This window comes from Peromyscus leucopus, chromosome 1, assembly GCF_004664715.2.
Source record: "Peromyscus leucopus breed LL Stock chromosome 1, UCI_PerLeu_2.1, whole genome shotgun sequence".
NCBI classification, from domain to species: domain Eukaryota; kingdom Metazoa; phylum Chordata; class Mammalia; order Rodentia; family Cricetidae; genus Peromyscus; species Peromyscus leucopus.
The window spans coordinates 47,732,055-47,752,433 of NC_051063.1; the positions used below are offsets into that span (position 1 = coordinate 47,732,055).

The following is a 20,379-nucleotide window of genomic DNA, read 5'->3' on the forward strand; positions in this document are numbered from 1 at the left end:
GGCCAGATGAGATGGGTTGCACATCCTTGAGAACCTGATATTTAACCCCTGGATTACAGGCCCCTAACATGGAACTACTAGGTTTGTTGTGGTTGTTGTTGTTGTTTGCTTTTCTTCTTGCTTCTCTCTCTTGCTTGCTTCCTCCATAAACCCCTCTGCTTCTAATAACATCCACTGAGAGCCTTCCAGAGAAGAGCACTTACTCCCCAGGATGCCATGGGGTCAGTCACCTTATGAAGTTGACCTAGATCTCTTCCTCAGCCAGTAGGTAGACCCTGTCTGCAGAACTTCGACTATTTTTTTTTAATCCGATTTTTAGTTTATTTGTAATTTATGTGTGTGTAATTTATGTGTGTGTAATTTATGTGTGTAATTTACGTGCATGGAAGTCAGAGGACAACGTTGTAGGGTCGGTTCTCCTTTTACTACGTGGATCCCAGGAACTGAATTCAGGCTGTCAGATTTGGTGGCAAGTGCCTTGATCTGATCTGCAGAGCCGTCTCAGTGACCTAGAACTTAGGTTTTTTTTGTTTTGTTTTGTTTTGTTTTCTAAATATGCAGTAACTTTTAGGAGACATTTGCTCAGGGGCTGGATGTGGGCAGCAGAGGAAATCCTGAGTGAATGTGTATTGTCGACATGGGCAGGAGCATATTAAGGACTAATGCCTCAGACCCATGGGAAATTGGCAAAGCCTTCCTCTGTTCTGAGTGCAAATTCTGGTAGTGTGTACAAAAACTAGCAACTCTTAGTCAGTGCCCTTCCACCAGGATGTGCACAGCCCTCCTGACCCCAGCTTTTCTGTGTCTGTGTGTCTTTCGTTCCTTTAGTGTCTGTCCTTTCTCCTCTCTCTCACCACACCCAGTCAGGTCAAGGCAACAAGTCATCCACATTGTGGTAGCTGGAGAGACGGCCCACAGTTAAGAGCACTGGCTGCTCTTCCAGAGGATCCAGGTTAGACTCCCAACACCCACATGTGGCACAATACCAGCTGTAACCCCAGTCCAAGGGGATCCAATGCCCTCCTCTGGCTTTGGTGGGCACTGGGTAGGCACCAATGTGGGTCCTAGACATACGTGCAGACAAAACATCCATACCCATAAAATTAAGAAGGTATTTATGCTGGGCAGTGGTGGCACACGTCTTTAATCCCAGCGCTCAGGAGGCAGAGCCAGGCGGATCTCTGTGAGTTCGAGGCCAGCCTGGTCTACAGAGTGAGTTCTAGTACAGTCAGGGCTACACAGAGAAACCCTGTCTTGAAAAACAAAAGAAGATGTTTACTCAGACAGTAACTTACCTGGTGACTATGAAACTACCCAAGGAACTTGTGTTAGTAACTTTTGCAATTCAATACATTTTTCCTTCAGTCTATGATTTCTACTTTTGTCCTCAGCAACCTAATAAAAACTATTTTTTTTATAAATTCAAGAGCAAACAAATAGAAAATTTATTCTTGTCCTGATCTAAACTACTTTCTATTTCAAAAAAAATATGAGCTTCAAGTTAATGAGAAATTTCATAATACCATTAAAGGAAGTTAAAGAATCGGGTGAAATTCTGGCCAGGACTGGAATAGAAAGCTGTCTCTATTGATGTTGCTGTGTGAGGATTAAAATCAACCTCAGCTGCTTTCATTTCAAGGATTCTGTTGCTAAGAGAACTGGCTGAGCTGGGGTGGGGGTGGGTTAAGCTGGCTTCTCTAAGCTGCTCAGTTTAAATTATAAATACTGCTAAAGTCATTGTATACACACACACACACACACACACACACACACACACACACACACACACAAAACATGACTTCTCCCAGGCAACAAAGACAATCATAGAAGTGGGTGACAACCCATGAGAGCTCAGAAAGTCACACTGGAAGGGGCGGGGGTAACAATGGCTCCTCCCTTCTTCATATAAGGCTTCTCTAATAATATGGAGCCAGCTAGGGAGGGGAAGACAACAACAGGCAGATTGATACATGAAAAAAATACTCAGAGCTAAGATTTGTAAGATAATTCTATAACTCACACGGTTTGAACACCTGAGCCCCAGCTGGCAATTCTAGCAATATTTTGAATTTCTGCATGAAATTCTATTTGTCACATATATTCTAGTTAACATATAATGACTGCACGTATTTATGTGGTAAAGAATAATAATTCAAAATATGCATGCAATGAGTAAGGATCAAAATGTAGTGTTTCTGTCTCTTTACAGTTCTATTTCTGTGTGTCTAGAGCCACCAAGCGCTTCCTTCCCAGTTCTCCATGATATAAAAGACAGGCTATTGTGAACTCTGTGTGTGTGTGTGTGTGTGTGTGTGTGTGTGTGGTGGGTAAACATCACAACTTAGTCCTTTTAAATGTATTTCAGCACCTGTTACCCACTTTTCTCTACCCTTCCCCTTCTCAACATGCTTTTTCTAATTGTCCTTAAACAGAACCACTAAATAAGTTGTAGCCTTCTCCTAAGAAATAGTACCCATAAAAGCTATGGTCTGATGCAGAGAAAACAATCTTGGTAAAAATGTGGCTGGGGAAATCGGTTGTTAAAATGGTTGCCACACAAGCATGAGGACCTGAGTTCAGGTCCCCAGTGTTCATGTAAATAGCTCTGCACAACAGTGTTTGTAACCCCTCGCTAGAACAGTCGGGGATGGAGCCTGCTGTCTTCATCAAGTCTAGTTGTGAGCTCCAGGTTCAGTGAGAAATCCTGTCCCAAATAAATAAATAAATAAATAGATAACTAAATAAATAACTAAATAAATAAGAACAAGTTGGAGAGTATCTAAAGCAGGCACTCTAAACAGTCCTCTAGCTTAAACACATCTGTGCACACACACACACACTCATACAAAAAGCAAACACACACAAAAAGAAATACAGATGTTGGGGGCTGGAGAGATGGCTCAGCGGTTAAGAGCACTGGTTGCTCTTCTAGAGAACCCGGGTTCCATTCCAGCACCTACATGGCAGATTAAAACTCTCTGTAACTTCAGCTCCAGGGGGTTTCACACCAATGCACATAAAGTTTATTTTTTTTAAATTTATTTTGTTTTTTTTAAGGAACCAATAATGGCACTTTTAATAAAAAAAAATACAAATGTGCATAAAATGTGCACAGCTTTTACACGCTCAGGCTTGTACTCCCTAAAATGACCTCAGGAGGAGTGAGTAGCAGGTTTGGAAACACTGTCGTTGAGTTGGTGTGGAATCTAGTCTTGGTTAGTGCTGCTGGAGAGAAGACCCTAGTCCATAGCCATGTTTCCCAGAGTGCAGTTCTAGACTGTGCATTGGTTCATGGTACGAATGCTGTGGAATAATCCTTCATTACACTGTATATGTGGCTATGATTGCATTAATAAACAAGTTGACTGGCCAGTAGCTGAACAGGATAAAGTTAGGTGGGAAAGACAAAGTGAGAATAATGGGATGAGGAGGAGCCTAGTCAGAGCAGTCACCAGCCAGATGGAGAATGAGTCAGACACACAAAATGGGATAGAGGTAAAAGTTATGAGCCTTAGGGCAGCACCTAGATTAGTGGAAATGGGTTAAGTTGTAAGAGCTAGTTAGTAACAAACCTGAACTACCAGCTAAGCATTTATAATTAATATAAGCCTCGGTGTGTTTACTTGAGGCTGTGGGACAGGAAAATTCCACCTACAGTATGGTTGTTCCCATGAAGCAATGGAGCCATCTTTCCTTCCCTTGAATCCTGGAGGGCTGGTGACTACTTCAACCAAGGGGAAGTGGCACTGTGTGACTTTTGAGACTAGATGAAGGAAGGCCATGAGGACCCCACCTGGAACATTCATTCTGGGACATGAGAGACTCATGTAAGAAGTTAACTGCTCTCTTAGATAGTGTGGGTTCACAGATGCAACTTACTTCAGCCTTGTGGCCATCTCTGTTGTCTTGATCTATTTTCCATTGCTATAACAAAGTGCCTGTGGTCGATTAATTTGTAAACAAAAGACGTTTGTTTTATGTCACAGTTCTGAAGGATCAAGAGCATGGTACCAGCTGCTCAGGTCTAGTAAGAACTGTGACTAGCGTCCCAGTGGTAAGATGAACAAGGGTGATTGTATGCTAACTGAGAAGGCAGGAAGCAGGGAAAGATCAGCCTTCTTCTTTCCTAACAATCACTCTTGGGAGAACTAACCAGATCCTGTGAGAACTACATTAATTCCTCCAGAGAGCAATACCTCAATTACTAATTACTTCCCATTAGGCTTCACTTTTTACAGGTTTTATTACCATCTACATTGTCACACTGGGAACCAAGAGTCTAAACATGAACTCTTGGGGGACACACTGAAGCCATATTCAAACCAAGCATTTGCCAAGTGAAAGGAGATAGGCCATCCACCTCCTGGGCACCATATCCAGAGAGCTGAGTTAAAGTTCCAGTTTCTGAATATTTTTGGTTGAACTTAGGGACAGAGAGGCATTATTTTAGAACTATTAATGATTTCATTAATTCAACAAATAATTATTGATCATGGCTGTGAATCTGGCCTTGAGCTGGACACCAGGCATGGTGATACCACTGTCCATAATCTGAGGGACAAGGACTAAGGTGAGTGCATTATGGGTAATTACCAATGGAAGGAGGAGACTGAATCTCAGACAAGATGGAAGGGGAGCATCAGCACTTGAAGTTGTTTTCTGATACCTGCCCCCCATAATGTGTACAACCACAGGCTCTAGCCTGCTGCTTCCTCCTTCCTTGGTAGACCCAGAGTTTCTATTCTGTAGGAAGCATGGGTAACAAATGCTGTCGCAGAAGAAATACAATCAATGAAAACCTTGTCAACCCTAGTCTAAGATGTTAGCTATTGGTCATGGCCAAGAAACTGGGTAAAAGCTGAACTCTGAAACCTTAGCAGACTCTGGGAACATTTGCAATAGGTTAGAGACAGCTTGCTGAGAGTTCCTGTCACCACTCGCTGTAATAGCAAAGCCCGGGTCTACCTGGCCTGGTAGGGAGGTGGTGCCTACCTCAGCCTTTTTGCAGATTCATTTGCCTTTCCCTATGGCATCTGTATTTCACCCATCAGTAGAAAAATTATGGTAGCTAGTTCATGACAGAAATAAGGAAGCCATTAGAAAAGTGTCTCAATTAAATAAATGGAACCTCCCTCGGGAATCTAACCACAGAACATTCAGACATAGCTGGATTTGAATCCTGGCTTTGTGTAATCTCACCAAACCTTGGTTTCCTTGTCTGAAATTATGTTGTCCATCTCATATGGCTGATGTTGGACTAAGTTATACACATGGTGTTTGGTTTTTTCACAGCAGCTCCTCTGCCCCCAGGACATTCCCAAAGCCCGTGTCAGAGGCAGGGCTTTATCGAGAGGCAGACCAGGTAAAGAGATGCAGGGCGAAGCCAGGTGGTGAGAGTGCTTGGCCGAGAGTGCTCAGCGAGGCAGCGTTCTTTACAAGATGGACCTCAGTTCTTCTGCACTCACCTGGCTCCCTTGGAGATTGGGAGAAACCCAGAGAGCCCAGAGCAGCTGGTGGCCTCCCTGGAGCCCCTCCACCTTGGTGTGCAGCTCCAGAAGCTATGTTCAGATTTCCTGGGATAGCGCTAACCTCCTGCAGCCTTGTAGTCCAGACATTGGACATCAAATAGGAAAGCATAAATTATATACAAGGGCTCCTTGGGCAGCTATGTGACGGACAGTTTCTCCTTTCATATCTCTGCCCCTTGGAGAGGAACTATTTGCTTTTCAGCATGGCACCCATTCAGATATCCCTTCTCTTTCCATTATTTGAATGATATCCATAATGATAATCTTCTGTAATGAGGGTGGAAGGGAACTGAGCATGGAACTCCTCTGCGCTGGAACAAGCAACAAGTCACAGAGTGCAAACTCGTGGCTACTCAAGTTCATAGGCTTGAGTTAAAACAGACCCAGGATCAAATTCCCAGTTATTAGCAGGGTAGGGTTTTTAATGTCTCCCAAGGCTCTCTCCTCATTGTTGTGTGGGTCTGCTAATACCTGCCTCACAGCATTATTAATAATTAAATGTATAACATGCACATTTAATATATTTAATATTTAACACCAGTGTCTGGTATATGGCAGTGCTTCAGCACTCTTAGTTTTTCAATAATGAAGCCCTCGGAGCAGAGACAAATGCATATGTTCCCAACTAGACAGATAATTGTCACAGTGCATCAACAAGGAATTATCAACGGACCACACTGGAGGGAGCAAGTCGCCCTGTGATACCGTCTGGTGGGGCTCAGGACTGAACATGAAGAAGTGTTCAGTCAGAAAGAATTGTCTGCAGGAGACCATGACAGCCACCACCCCAAAGAAACAATGGCAGCCTGGATTAGCCACCAGGAAACACAAAAGGATGTGGAATATAGACTGGGCCAGGATGGGCAGAGCCTCTAAATTTGCATTTTTGAGGGGGGGTTGAGACAGGGTTTCTCTGTGTAGCTTTGTGCCTCTCCTGGAACTCACTTGGTAGCCCAGGCTGGCCTTGAACTCACAGAGATCCTCCTGGCTCTGCCTCCCAAGCGCTGTGATTAAAGGTGTGCGCCACCACTGCCCGGCTTAAATTTGCATTTCTTAAATTATTTGTGTCAAAGGGCCAGTTTACAAAAACAAAACAAAACAAACAAACAACAACAACGACAAAAAACCAAACCAAACATTTATATCAGTGCTTTAATTTAAACATAAATAAGCTGGTTTGGCAATGTCATGTTACAACCAACTTCTAAATGTTGACTTAAAATGTCTGCTTCTTGCTTGACTGGCAACCAACGGCACAGTCCTGAACCCTGCACGCTCCTTGAGGCATCTCTCTAAGAATGCATCCATGTGTGAATGTGACCATGGTTTTCTTGCTTCTCTTGCTTGCATTAGTGGAGGACTTGCTGCGAGCTGTTTGCTGCAGCCCTTGCTTCAGAACACCTCATTTTGATACTTAATCTCAAGGCTTCTTCGAAAAATGCATCGGGTTTGAAATCTGCCAATGTTCTTCTAGCTTGAGTTGCCAATCAAGAATTTATCCCTGCTGGATAGTGGTGGCGCATGCCTTTAATCCCAGCACTTGGTAGGCAGAGCCAGGCAGATCTTTGTGAGTTCGAGGCCAGCCTGGTCTACAGAGCGAGATCCAGGAAAGGCGCAAAGCTACACAGAGAAACCCTGTCTCAAAAAACAAAAACAAAACAAAACAAACAAACAAACAAACAAACAAAGAAAATTTATCCCACGACTCCACTGCGACTAGAAAGAGTGCATATTTCTCACATCACAGACTTTAGGCACTGTTACTTTTTCAATGTGAAATGTCCCCCCATAGGCTCATATGTTTGAATACTTGTTTCCCAGCTGGTCACACTGTCTGTGATGGATGTGGCACCTTTAAGATGTACAATATTACTGGTGGAAGTGGGCCCCATGGGGTAGGCCTTGGGGAATTCTTTTAATAGTTTTATGTATATATAATGGATTTTAGTTCTTTTCATTCCCCACCCCTCGCCCTATCCTGGTGAAACTCTTGTGTGTTCCCGCTTTGGTGGAAGATAGCCTTTGGAACTGTAAGGCATAATAAACCTTTCTGGGGGAGGGAGAGAGAGGGAGAAGAGGGGGGTGTCTTGTTGATTGATTTTGTTATTGTTATTTCTGAATGCACAGTGTTGATTTTGTTTGGCTAGTTGTATGAACAGGAATCAGAAGTTTCAATCCCAGCCTTCCTTCACACAATGCAGAGCCATGGCCCACAAAACTGTTTAGAGATCTAAGAAGGGTGTGTGGCTTTCATACACAGTGTGAACTGGGACCTGCCTATGAGGTCCCAGGAAGTCTCAGGAAAAGAGTAGCAGGGGATGACTGGAAGGGAGGATTGGAAGTTGAGCATCAGGACCCCTCAGCATGCCCTTCTCTCTGAGCTCAGGCAAAATTCCATTACTGTAAGTATTACTGTTTATTCAATAATATTATAACAAACAATGATATATAACAGGTATAATAATATTATATATATGCACATATATGTATTATGAAAAACTGTTTCCCTCTGAAGGCAGAGGTGTGGATGGACTAAAGCCTCCTCTATGAACTGACTAGTTCTTTTGTTTTTGCCTTGAAGTTTTGATGCTAAGAACCTTTTAAGAAATGTATTACAAATAATTTTGGAATTATATGGACCTAAGCTAGGGATGTAGTCACCTGTTATGCCTTGACCCCTACAAAATGTTGTCTGACCTCAGCTTGCTTCTGTCACCCAAATGGCCTCAGTTCCAACCTCCAGCCTGTCTTGTGACAGCAGCCTGAAGTTGGCCTGTCAATCAGATATTCTCAGTTACATCTGCATCCAGAAAGCATCACACCAGAAGCAGCTTCAGTTCCAGGTCTCCATCTCTCCACTAGGGATGCAACTTCTGTCTTCACCAGCAGGGCTGTCGCTGCCCTGTGATTCCTGTGTGGATGGCATAGCTCCCCTCTCAGCCTTTTCCAGGGGGCTCTTGCTAGGCATCCGTCTGCTTCTCCTTTGCTTTCTCTTCAAGTGTACCAGGAATTCGTCTGCTGTTTCTTACATATCCCCACCCCAGCTCTCTCCCTTCCAAAGCATTGTGTGGATCAGGTTAGCTTTTAGAAATGGCACACTAACACTACTGGTACTCTGCTTAAACAAGTCTTCATTGGCTTGACATCCCCAGAAAAGAAGAACCAAGTTCCCGAACAAGGCATTTAAGACCCTTGCCACTACTGGCTCAGCCATTTCTACAACTAACACACACTTACCAGTCCAGTCCCATAAATCCCATCAGTCTTCTCCTGTCCCCTGACTGCTGAGCCCCTTCAATCAGGACAGCTCCCATTGGCTGCTCTCAACTCACCCAAGCTCTGTTCCTTCTCTAAATCTCACCCAGATCTCACCCTGGCCTTTTGTCTGTTCAGAATCGTTAGCCATCTGTCTCGTGTAGGCTCCTAAGATCCAGAAATGTCCCATATTTCTCTGTGCCATTTGTCAAGAGTGAGCCCTCCTTGACTTTGGACTTCTCAGCCGCTAGAGCCTCATCTAAGGCATTTTGCTCTATCGCCTCTACCTGATGCAGACAGACAGGCACACGCACATTTACACCTATTTCTCTTTAAACTTTGGGTTCTCATACAAAAATTTTAACTCAGGTTTCATCAGACAAATTTGAAAACTACTGGGTTAGAGTCTTCCATGAGAAAAAATGAAATAATATACCAAAACTACCTGCACACTGCCAGGCACTACTTTAAGGACGGTTTCACTTTCCATCTTCCCTTAATTTCTATTTTACATGACTCTTGCTAATATCATAGATAGATAGATAGATAGATAGATAGATAGATAGATAGATAGATAGATGATAGATAGATATGCATCCAACCTCGGATGTAGTCCATTGCTGTTTCTCTAATTAAGAGAGGTCATTCACTGTGTGAAGATCCATGAGTCAAGCGCAGTGTGTACCTTGTCTTTAATTAGCTGGGATACTTTGAAACCTTGAAGAGGGAGAGAATATCTCATTTTGGAAGCTTCTTTTACTGATGACTTTGCCTTCCACTTCTAGTGATTCTGTCACCCACATTGTGGCAGAGAACAACTCAGGTTCAGATGTCCTGGAGTGGCTCCATCTACAGAACATCAAAGCCAGCTCCCAGCTTGAACTCCTCGACGTCTCCTGGCTGATTGAATGCATGCGAGCCGGGAAACCAGTGGAGATGACAGGAAGACACCAGCTTGTTGTAAGCGTGTCCTTTGCTGGATGGCCACGGACGTGGGTGTCAAAATCCGCAGACTTGGGTTGATTCCAGACTCTTTTTCTCATGGAGTCCACTCAGCTCTGCTGGACTTCCGTCTGCTCCTCTGTCATATAACAATCATGCCCACCTCTTTAGATGGCATGGGAATTGAAGTGGCACACACATACATCATGCGCGGTGTTGACATGTTAAAAGCACCAAATTGATGGGAACTACTTTTTTTTTAATTATTGTTTTTTAACTTCAAAAAAATTATTTATTTTGTATATGGTGTTCTGCCTGCATTTATGCCTACATGCCAGGAGAGGGCACCAGATCTCATTCTAGATGGTTGTGAGCCATCATGTGGTTGCTGGGGATTGAACTCAGGACCTCTGGAAGAGATGCCAGTGCTCTTAACCTCTGAGCCATCTCTCCAGCCCAATGAGATGTCACAGTGAAATTCATTATCTGGTGTAATTAATATATACTAATAAAAAGAACAATTGTACATGTCTATGGTAGGACACTAGAGATGTGTGTGACACATTTTGAGTCTTCTGCGATTTTACCCTCTTCCAGGGATAATTTCCACAAATTGTCTTAAAGTAAATCTTTTCTTTATATTTAAGCAAATATTTATAGTTATGTACACTTATGATTGGCATTGTCATTCAAAATGGATGCTTATGCTTTTGTGTAGGTGAGAAGAAACTCTTCCCCGAGTCATGCCCCAGGCTCCCAGAGTACCCAGGCTCCACCACCTACTGCACCAAAGATCTCCCAGTATGCTTGTCAGAGAAAGACCACGTTAAACAACTGTAACCGAGTGTTCACGGTAATGAGGCTTTCTCAACACTCAGGGCAGAAGGGGGGCTTGAGGCTTCTTTCTATGAGTCTACAAGTTTAATTATGACTTTTCTGGAAATCTTAGAATGCTTCTCCATGCCTTCCTGCCTAACCTGACCTCCAGTTCTTTGTCTATTGGACCTCCTTTTCATGGACATGGAAAAACATATTGTTTATTCTATAGAGACAGTAGATAGGCTCCCAGCTGCTCCGGGGTCAGGGTTTGCCCGGGTAACACATTCGGTAGAGTATCAGGCACAGGGCTTCTCATCTCTGACTTTCAAGTGCATCTGTGAGGAGGAACAGGAAGTGGGTAGCGGTCACTGGGCCACTGGGCCACAGCTGCATTCTCTGCTGGTGAGGAAAACATACCTCACCTCAAATAACCCTGGCTCTGGGTCGGTGTGATGAACTCACCCCCTCATTCCACAAGCACTGGCTGTGGTTTATGTACAAGCTAAGAGAACTGGATGTCTGGGAATCATGACTGAACCCTGGCCATGGACTTCCGAGGAAGACAGCAAAGGGTTATCCCGGTCATGACTGCTGGGACCCCACGAGCACCAGGTCACCACTTGGTTAAGTTGTTTCTAAATGTCCAGTGATGCTGAACTCAGTTTCCTCGTAATTCATTAGACACCTGTAGTTGGTTGTTTTTACTCTTCACTCTTTGGCTCTTTTCTCTTTGTTTCCTGCCATCCAGCCCCCAATAAATGACACAGAGGCTTGTTCTTTCTTATAAATGCCCGGCCTTAGCTTGGCTCATTTCTAGCCAGCTTTTCTTAACTTAAATTATCCCATCTACCTTTTGCCTCTGGGCTTTTACCTTCCTTTATTTCTATATATCTTTTTTTCACTTCTTACTCCATGGCTTGCTGTGTAGCTGGGTGGCTGTCCCCCGATGTCCTCCTCTCCTCCTTTTCTTGCTCCTTGAGATCCTTTTCCCTACATTTCTGCCTGCCAGCCCTGCCTATCCTTACTCCTGACTCGCTATTGGCTGTTCAGCTCTTTATTAAACCAGTCAGGTATTTTAGACAGACACAGTAACACAGCTTCACAGAATAAAACCAATGCAACATATCTTTGTATCATTAAAAAATATTCACAGCATAAATGATTGTCATATATCTTCAGCTAATATTCCACAACAGACACCCATCTTTTCAGTTAAATGATAGTGTCCCACAGGGGAGGATGCAAAGTTGCAGGAGGTTGATCCTTGCTTCAAAGGCACTCCGTTAGTAAAAGGGACAGGAGGGACTTGTGAGTGACTCTGAAGAGCAGAGCAGCTAATCTGGTTTTATTTTTTAGGATGCCTTTGATATCCTGGCTGAAAATTATGAGTTTAGAGAGAATGAAGGCTGTTATGTGGCATTCATGAGGGCAGCCGCTGTACTGAAATCTCTGCCATTCCCCATTATCACCATGAAAGACACAGAGGGAATCCCCTGCCTAGGGGACAAAGTGAAGTGTATTATAGAGGTAAGGGAGAAGTGGAATTTGCTACACCTCCAAATAGGTGAGAGAGAGAGACAGAGGAGATCACATAGGTATGGACTCTCTCCTCTTATTTAACTATAGATAGATCAACATAGCACAGAAAGAGATAGGTATAGATATGTAGAACGTGTAACCCAGCGTGATCCCAGTAGGACTATGTGGACCCAGATAGTAGGAAAAAGACTCAAGCCTAAGAGTTCAGAGCATCAGAATGCTCTGGCTCCTAAGCCAGGCTAGGTGAGGGGCTCAGGCTCACTCAGGGCTCTTCCTGTCCAGCACGGGGTGGTGTTCAATGGGCTGAATCTGCATCGATAGTGTTCTGGGAAGAAATTGGGCAGTAGATGCATGTTTAACAACATTTAAGGATTTCCCAGAAGGCAAGTTTGCCACCCAGTAGCAAGTTTCAATCTAATCAAATGCAAAGTACATTATTATAGAAAAAAATATCCCAGCTCAGACAACAGAGGCACTAGGCCAGATCTCATAAGAGCTTGATAATGACTGGCTTTTCAGTGGACCAGAAATTAACCTGATGGATTGAAAAGTCCTTTTATCTCCACAAGTTGAACCCACTGAAAAGAAATTTATCAGAACTATTTGGACAATACTTGTCAGTGAATATTTTAACTTATCTTCTGTGGATTCAGACCCTCATCCTTCTGTACCCTTGTCCAAATTATAAAGGGTATTTGGATCTATGATCAACTAAGAATTTTCAGGATTACATGGAAATTCTTGCTTTCTACAGGCCAGCCAGGGAAATTCTCCAAGTTTCATGAGAAATCAGCAGCTGGAACTGTAGATTTGAGACTGATACAATTATGTAAGGACATAACTCAAAATCTTTTGTTCAACTCTCCTTGCAGGGAATTATTGAGGATGGAGAAAGTTCTGAAGTTAAAGCCGTGTTAAATGATGAACGATACAAATGCTTCAAAGTAAGTAGTGTGTAGCTAGAGTTTTCCTGCTTTGCCCACAGTCAGGACAAATCTCTATCACTCGCCAGTCCACAGCCGCTCAGACCCAACCAAGTAAACACAGAGACTTATATTGCTTACAAACTGTATGGCATTAGCAGGCTTCTTGCTAACTGTTCTTACAGCTTAAATTAATCCATTTTCATAAATCTATACCTTGCCATGTGGCTCGTGGCTTACTGGCATCTTCACATGCTGCTTGTCCTGGCTGCGGCTAGCAGTGACTCCTTCTGCCTTCCTGTTTTTCTCATTCTCCTCTCTGTTAGTCCCGCCTATACTCCCTGCCTAGCCACTGGCCAATCAGTGTTTTATTTATTGACCAATCAGAGCAACACATTTGCCATACAGAACATCCCACAGCAGTAGTGATTTTACATTTGTTTACTGGGGAGTGGCTTCCTGTTTACTTGCTGTGGATGGTTCTATTAACTCAGGCTGCCATACCAACATGCCACACATTGAGCTGCTTAAACAAAAATTTATTGTCTGCCTGTTCTGGAAGCAGAAAGTTTAGGTCAAGGCGCTAGGTCAAGATTCTGTGGAGGGCTCTCTTTGTGGGTTGCAGTGGCCTGCCACCTTCTTACTGCTGCTTCCACATGGCAGAGGTAGAGGTGACAAAGGCATGGGTCCTAGTTTGCTTGCTCTCAGCTGTCTTTCTTCACTCTTGCACTGTTATATTAAGCATGAGTCCGTGCTTAGGGAATGGCACCTCCCACAGAGGATTCTTACACCAATCAACAGCCAAGCCATCCCCCACAGACACACCCACAGGCCAATGTAGTACAGATAATTTCTCATTAAAACCCTCTTCCCAGGTGATTCTAGGTTGTGTAGAGTTGATAAAGCTTATTAGTACACCTCCCAAAGATCCCACATGTGAAGACCATCACACTGAGGATTAGGACTTCAACATGGGATGTACAACTCAGTCCATATCAGAGTCCTAAGAAGCAGATGCATGGACAAACACGGTGTTCCAGTTTACTTCCATATGAAGAAATTACCTTCCAAGAATCTGTCATTCGTGGTTACAAATGTCAAAGGACAGAAGTACATGAGGAGAGCAAAGCTGGCCTGGAAGCACAAACTCACGACCTCACTGCATCTTTGTTTCTGGGACCCAGGGTTGATCACCTCCCAATTTCTCTTACCTTAGAGTCTCTGGTACTGTGGCCAGCAGTTCCTTTAGCTCATAAGTGATACAAGGCCTAGTGTGTGGCCAAAGAGGGGGCCAGGCTTGGACTACATTTTAAGCCTGTACCTTGCCATTACCCATTTGTAGCTGGGGTGAATATGCTGAGTCTCCAAGAGCATCCTTCTGTCAAAGGTGTGGTGAATGATTGTGTGTAAGAGACTGAGTAACCTGGAGGCACACACACACACACACACACACACACACACACACACACTACTCATTTTCTCACTGTTTTCAAGAGTAACTGGGCCAAAGTTTTGCTTGTATTTCTTGTCTGTAGCCTGAGATTTTGGAAAGCGTCACTCCATTATCATAGTGATGATTTGGGGGAACTACCAGTCTGCCTTTCCCTCCTTTCCAGCTCTTTACTTCTGTGTTTGGAGTGGGGCTGAAGACAGCTGAGAAATGGTTCAGGATGGGTTTCAGAACTCTCAGTAAAATCAAGTCAGACAAGAGCCTGAGGTTTACACGGATGCAGAAAGCAGGTAATGGGGCAGATCGCGGGCTGCGCTGGGTTTGTCAGGGTGGAATGACAGGGAGGCCACCTTCACTTGCACTCCAGTCTCGGGGAATCAGGTATATCTTGGCTCCAGCACAGAGTGATCCGGTTAAAATCTCGAGCCTTTGTTACCTCACTGACAAACCTGAGATAACTGGGGAGTACATCGGCTCACACAAAACCCTGGACCTGGCCTAGAACAAGGCCTCTTCCTGGGCTGCTTTATCCAGAGGTCAAACCAGGATGGGCACTGTCCTGCTTCCTACAGCCTCCTCTAGACACTTGGGTCTGGCTGCCTGCCTGGGTAAGAATCATGACAGGAAGCGTCAAAGACAGAGGGATAAGCTGACGAGGAGGAAGGGGAGAAAGGATGTCTGAACAAACCACACTGGGTGGGTTCACACTGTGAATGGCCTAGGGACTGGAAAACAGAGAAGGGCAGCAATCTAGACACAGCCTTGATCTGTCCAACTAGAGGCCTAGAGCCCAGGAAGAGACAGCAGTGCATTGTGGAGATGGAAGAGCTGTGGCCATCATCTGAATGTCCGGCAAGCCCCCAGCTCCCCATGGGAGCCAGGTCACTTCCTTCTGTGGACCGTGCTGGTATGTTTTCCAGAAATGAGGAGTGCAATTCCATAATTCCAAACACTGTGGCTTCTGGAGTTATGTAGAATAGTAAAGTTATCAAGTTTTTAAATATGGAAGGAAGTAATGGAGTCTTGTGGCAGAGGATACTGGGTATGTGGGAGTAGTCAACAGCTACCTTCTGTTTAAGTGATAACGACAGACAGACAGACAGACAGACAAAAGGCAATGAAATGACAAGAAACAGTAGAGGAGGTGAATCATATATTGGGGAATCTCCCCAGTGAGAGTAAAACTGTTAATTTCTGTTTTAAAAGATTTGTATTTATTTTTAATTTATGTATATGAATGTTTTGTCATATGCACGTCTGGGCACCACATTTGTGCAGTGCCCATGGAGGTCAGAAGAGGGCCTCAGATCCCTGGAACTGAAATGACACCATGTGGGTGCTGGGAATCGAACCAGGGTCCTCTGAGAGAGCAGCAGTTGCTTTTAACCACTGTGCCATCTCTCAGACTTGCTGATTTCTGAGTGATTGGTAATAAGCTTTATACAATGCCATACAGGGGAAAAAAAAAGAGTCTAAGAAAAAAGATCTCGTATTTCTACTCTGGACCCCAGAAAGTATACATCCAGTAGGCATGTTTTACACCAGCTTTAGAGATACCTTTGAAAAGAAGTGTATGTAACCATTAAACGTCAGTGGCGAGGAGATGGAGTGGGATGATAGTGAGAGCTGCCCACACTCAGAGAGGAAGTGGGAAGCAACACGATATTTCACTCAGGCAGTCTTTGAACTTACGACCATCCTGCTTCAGCGTCTTGAGTCCTGGGAATACCGGTATGAGGTGCTAGCCGGCAGCAACACATTCTTAAAAAAAGAAAATCATAACTTCATGTTCATGTACATCATTGATTGGGTGGCATAGGGAGTTCCAGGGACTGAGTCATACCTGAGTGCCAGTGGTGAAGACAATTTCTCTATTAAAGCCTAGTGGAGCTGTTGCTCTGTAGATCAGACTCCTCACACTCACACACAAAAGCTATGTCCCAATAAAAAGGTGACTCTTAACAACAGGGCTAGGAAAACATCATATGAAGACAGCAGTTCCTCAAGCATCTGACTTGGTAGGGACAGGTGATGGCAGTATTAGCGTGAACACCTTTTCCTGGTCCTGTCAACACGTCCCATTTAGAGATCACAGAGGGCTTTGAACCTGGGAATTTTGTTTACAGCGTGTTCAAGCCAAATGGCCTCCTGGCCACCTGTCATCCCAGGGTGAGAAACAAGGAACGACAGGTTTTCTGTGTCCCCTTCTGCCAATTGGCAGCCTCTAGAGGAGTATGTCTCCCGTTTGTCAAGTGGTGTTTGGGTGGTCCCCTTAATGAAAATGCCATGTCTTGTACAGAAGCCTGAGTAACTGTCAGCACACTGACTGTGCTGGGGGGACGCACCCAGCTTCCCTCCAGAGCCCACCCCAATCCTTGGAGTTAAGCACGGTTTCCTCTCTGCCTCCCTCGAAATCACTGGGAATAGTCAGATCCCACACTCCCCCCAACCCCACCCCACCCACCCCCCCCCTCCGCCATGACATTGCTTCTGAACAGTCATTGGTCCATAGTCCCAGGCTCAGAGGCAGCATGCCATCTCCTCAAGGCACTTTGATTTGCTTTGGACACAGACCCACCCTCTTCCTCTTTCATTTTTCAAATGAAACCATCACTTCCAAGTCCTGGGTTTTTCTTACCCCGCACTTGGGGGTGGGGGGGAGAGACACGTTGAGACAGGGTTTCTCTGTGTAGCTCTGGCTGTCTTGGAACTCACTATGTAAACCAGGCTGGCCTGGAACTCATAGAGATCCTCCTGCCTCTGCCTCCTGATTGCTGGGATTAACAGCGTGTGTCACCACCACCAGGGCCCCTATCCCCCTTTTAAATAGCAGGACACAGCTTGTTGGTCAAGAAGACTGGACATGGTGCTCCACACATGTAACTTCAGCACTTGGGAGGCAGAGGCAGAAAAGTGAGGAGTTTGGAGACAACTGGACCTTTGCTCAATATAGAGGAGGGAAAAGGGGAGGAGGGGGAGGAGGAGGGAAAGGGGAGGAGGGGGGGAGGAGGGGAGGGGGGGAGGAGGGGGAGGAGGAGGAGGAGGAGGAGGAGGAGGACGCGGCAGGGCTGCTTCTTCATTATGACATCAGATAGGAAGAGTTTAGATTCCAGAAAGATTTGAATACTTTTCCCTTAATAAGGACATTGTAGATTTCTCCGTTAAAATTCAACACTCCATTGCAACCATGAAGAGCCCACAAGCGAATAGACAAGGCAACACCATAGATTATTGTGCTCTGTGCGGAGTCTGGTCAATGCCTAGACAGCATCCTCTCTCACTAACATCATCTTATGTGTGTTTCCTCTCCACTGGCCTGTGCAATGGCCTCTCAGGATTCCTCTACTATGAAGACCTCGTTAGCTGTGTGAGCAGGGCAGAAGCAGAGGCCATCAGTGTGCTAGTTAAAGAGGCGGTTACGGCCTTTCTTCCGGATGCCTTGGTCACCATAACCGGGGGCTTCCGAAGGTAAACGATGCAGCTGTTTTAGCAGCTTCTTCTACTTGCCTCTGAGTGGCGCAAAAGGCTCCTTCTGACCCAGCGCCCGCCTCTCTCTGCTGCTTTGACCCAGCGCTTCATTTCGGGAGCTCCAAAGGGCTTGACATCTCTTGCATACAAAGCTGTTGCCTGCCTCTGACGTTGGTCAGGTGGAATTTTCTCTACAATATCGTAAAACTGGCACGCATCTGACTTCTCATTCCTTGTTTTTTTTTTTTTTTTTTTTTTTTTTGTTTGTTTGTTTGTTTTTTTGAGACAAGGTTTCTCTGTGTAGCTTTGCACCTTTCCTGGGATTCACTTGGTAGCCCAGGCTGGCCTTGAACTCACAGAGATCCGCCTGGCTCTGCCTCCCGAGTGCTGGGATTAAAGGCGTGCGCCACCACCGCCCGGCTCATTCCTTAAGACTCAATTTAGATGCTGCTCCAGAAGGCCCCCCTTGACTCGCCCTTGCTCTGAGCTGGATTAGGGACTTTCTTCCATGCTTCCCAGATGCCTATATCATGCACGCCTTCCCTGTGGAGCTAGTGGGGTTTAGTTCCCACTGAGACCAGAGTGTGAGCCAAGTCACAAAGCAGATGCTCAGGAAACTTTGGTTGAGCCAGTGAATAACTAAGTGAATGAGGCTTCAGAAATGTGTGTAGTCAGTTGGATACTAACGCCTCCGTATCAAAAAGGGGTTCTCGTCACTCACACACACACACACACACACACACACACACACACACACACACACAGAGAGAGAGAGAGAGAGAGAGAGAGAGAGAGAGAGAGAGAGAGAGAGAGAGAGAGAAGAAAAGAAAAATTCCTTAACCCATACCATAATTCCAAGAAGGCTACCTTGTATGGTATGGCCATAGCTCATAGCTCTTGGTTAGCTACTTATTGTCATACATTTCTCTCTCTCTCTCTCTCTCTCTCTCTCTCTCTCTCTCTCTCTCTGTGTGTGTGTGTGTGTGTGTGTGTGTGTGTGTGTGTGTGCTGGGTGGAGAAGTCATCTCTGTTACTTTTTTCCATACATATACAGCAATATACATGCCACATCTGGCTTTTTCTGCCAAGAATTGGTTTTGTAAGAAGTAGAGTTGTACAACCAAGAACTGCTGGTTTAAAAATATTGTTAGCATTTTGCATCACAAACCCCATACTTGGGACACAGAATCAAAGAGGTTTTTTTTGTTGTTGTTGTTCGTAGTTTTTGTTTTTGCTCTGTTTTTTTATTTATTTATTTTTTTAATGAAGGGCTAGAATTGAAACTGATTTCCCATTTTGTGCTTTTTTAAATTAGGGGTAAGATGACTGGGCATGATGTAGATTTTCTAATTACCAGCCCAGGAGCTACAGAAGAAGAAGAGCAGCAACTCTTGCATAAAGTGACAGACTTGTGGGGACAGCAGGTAAGGAGACCAAGGCAATCACTTGCCACTCAAGACCCTCTTAGCAGTGCTTTTCATTTGTTTCTTTTCTATTATGTGTGTATGTGTGTGAGTGTGTGTGGTATATGAATGTGTGTGTGGGTGTATGTTTGTGTGTGGTGTATGTGTGTATGTCTAGTATGTGTGAGTGTGTGTGGTGTATTCATGTGTACGTCTAGTGTTGCATGTGTGATGTGTGTATGTATGTGAGTGTGTATGGTATATGAATGTGTGTGTGGAGTGAAAGTATGTGTGGTGTATTGTGTGTGTCTAGTATGTGTGTATGTCTAGTGTTGTATGTGGTGTGTGTGTGTATGTGTGTGTGTATATGTGTGTGTATGCATGGTGCGCATGTATGCATGTTTTGCATATGTAGAGGCATACATGTGTGGGTGTGGGTGGAGCCAGAGGTTGATGCTGGGAATCATCATCAATCACTCTCCACCCTATTCACTGAGGTAGGGTCTTTCAATCAAACCCAGAGCTCGTCCATACAGGTAGTCCTACTAGCCAGCTTGCTCTGGGGATCCCATGTCTCCACCTTCTGAGGCTGGAATTGCAGACAGTCACGTCTACCAAGCACTTCTGTGGGTTCTGGGAATCTGAAACTTGGGTCCTCATGCTTGCTACATGCCAGTGCTCTAACCACGGAGGCATCTCTCCAGCCCCAAGCATTGCTAATTTTATGTTACATGATCATTGTACGGTGACTACGGAGTCAGTTCTCAATGGTCTGCAACACCTTGTGACGGCGCCACAGGGCTGGTGTGAGACTGACCAGCTTTGGGTCCCAGGCTGCACGTTACATGTATGCATCTTGTTTGAAGAAGGAGGCCAGTGAGGGTAGGCTGGGCCCCACTGAGGTCATGGTCAATAACTACTGTCCAGGATCCACCTGCCACAGGGCCACCCATTGTTAATGGTCAAAGCGGGGTTAAGCTAATCCCACAGCCAAAGCCATCTGACTTAGCCCTCTCCCTAGAGAGAGAAGGGCTTTTCTCCAGGGGCCTGCA

The 20,379-nt window shown here is 44.8% G+C and overlaps 1 protein-coding gene across 1 annotated transcript in view; it reads left to right on the forward strand.

Moving 5' to 3' along the window:
* The window catches only part of Dntt (DNA nucleotidylexotransferase), a 35,557-nt gene that overhangs the window by 4,963 nt on the left and 10,215 nt on the right, over positions 1-20,379 (forward strand). The window contains exons 2-8 of the mRNA XM_028889394.2: positions 9,569-9,743; positions 10,444-10,578; positions 11,901-12,071; positions 12,956-13,027; positions 14,623-14,746; positions 17,792-17,924; positions 19,240-19,348. Coding sequence (XP_028745227.2) covers positions 9,569-9,743; positions 10,444-10,578; positions 11,901-12,071; positions 12,956-13,027; positions 14,623-14,746; positions 17,792-17,924; positions 19,240-19,348 — 919 coding nt within the window. The remainder of the gene's footprint in view (positions 1-9,568; positions 9,744-10,443; positions 10,579-11,900; positions 12,072-12,955; positions 13,028-14,622; positions 14,747-17,791; positions 17,925-19,239; positions 19,349-20,379) is intronic.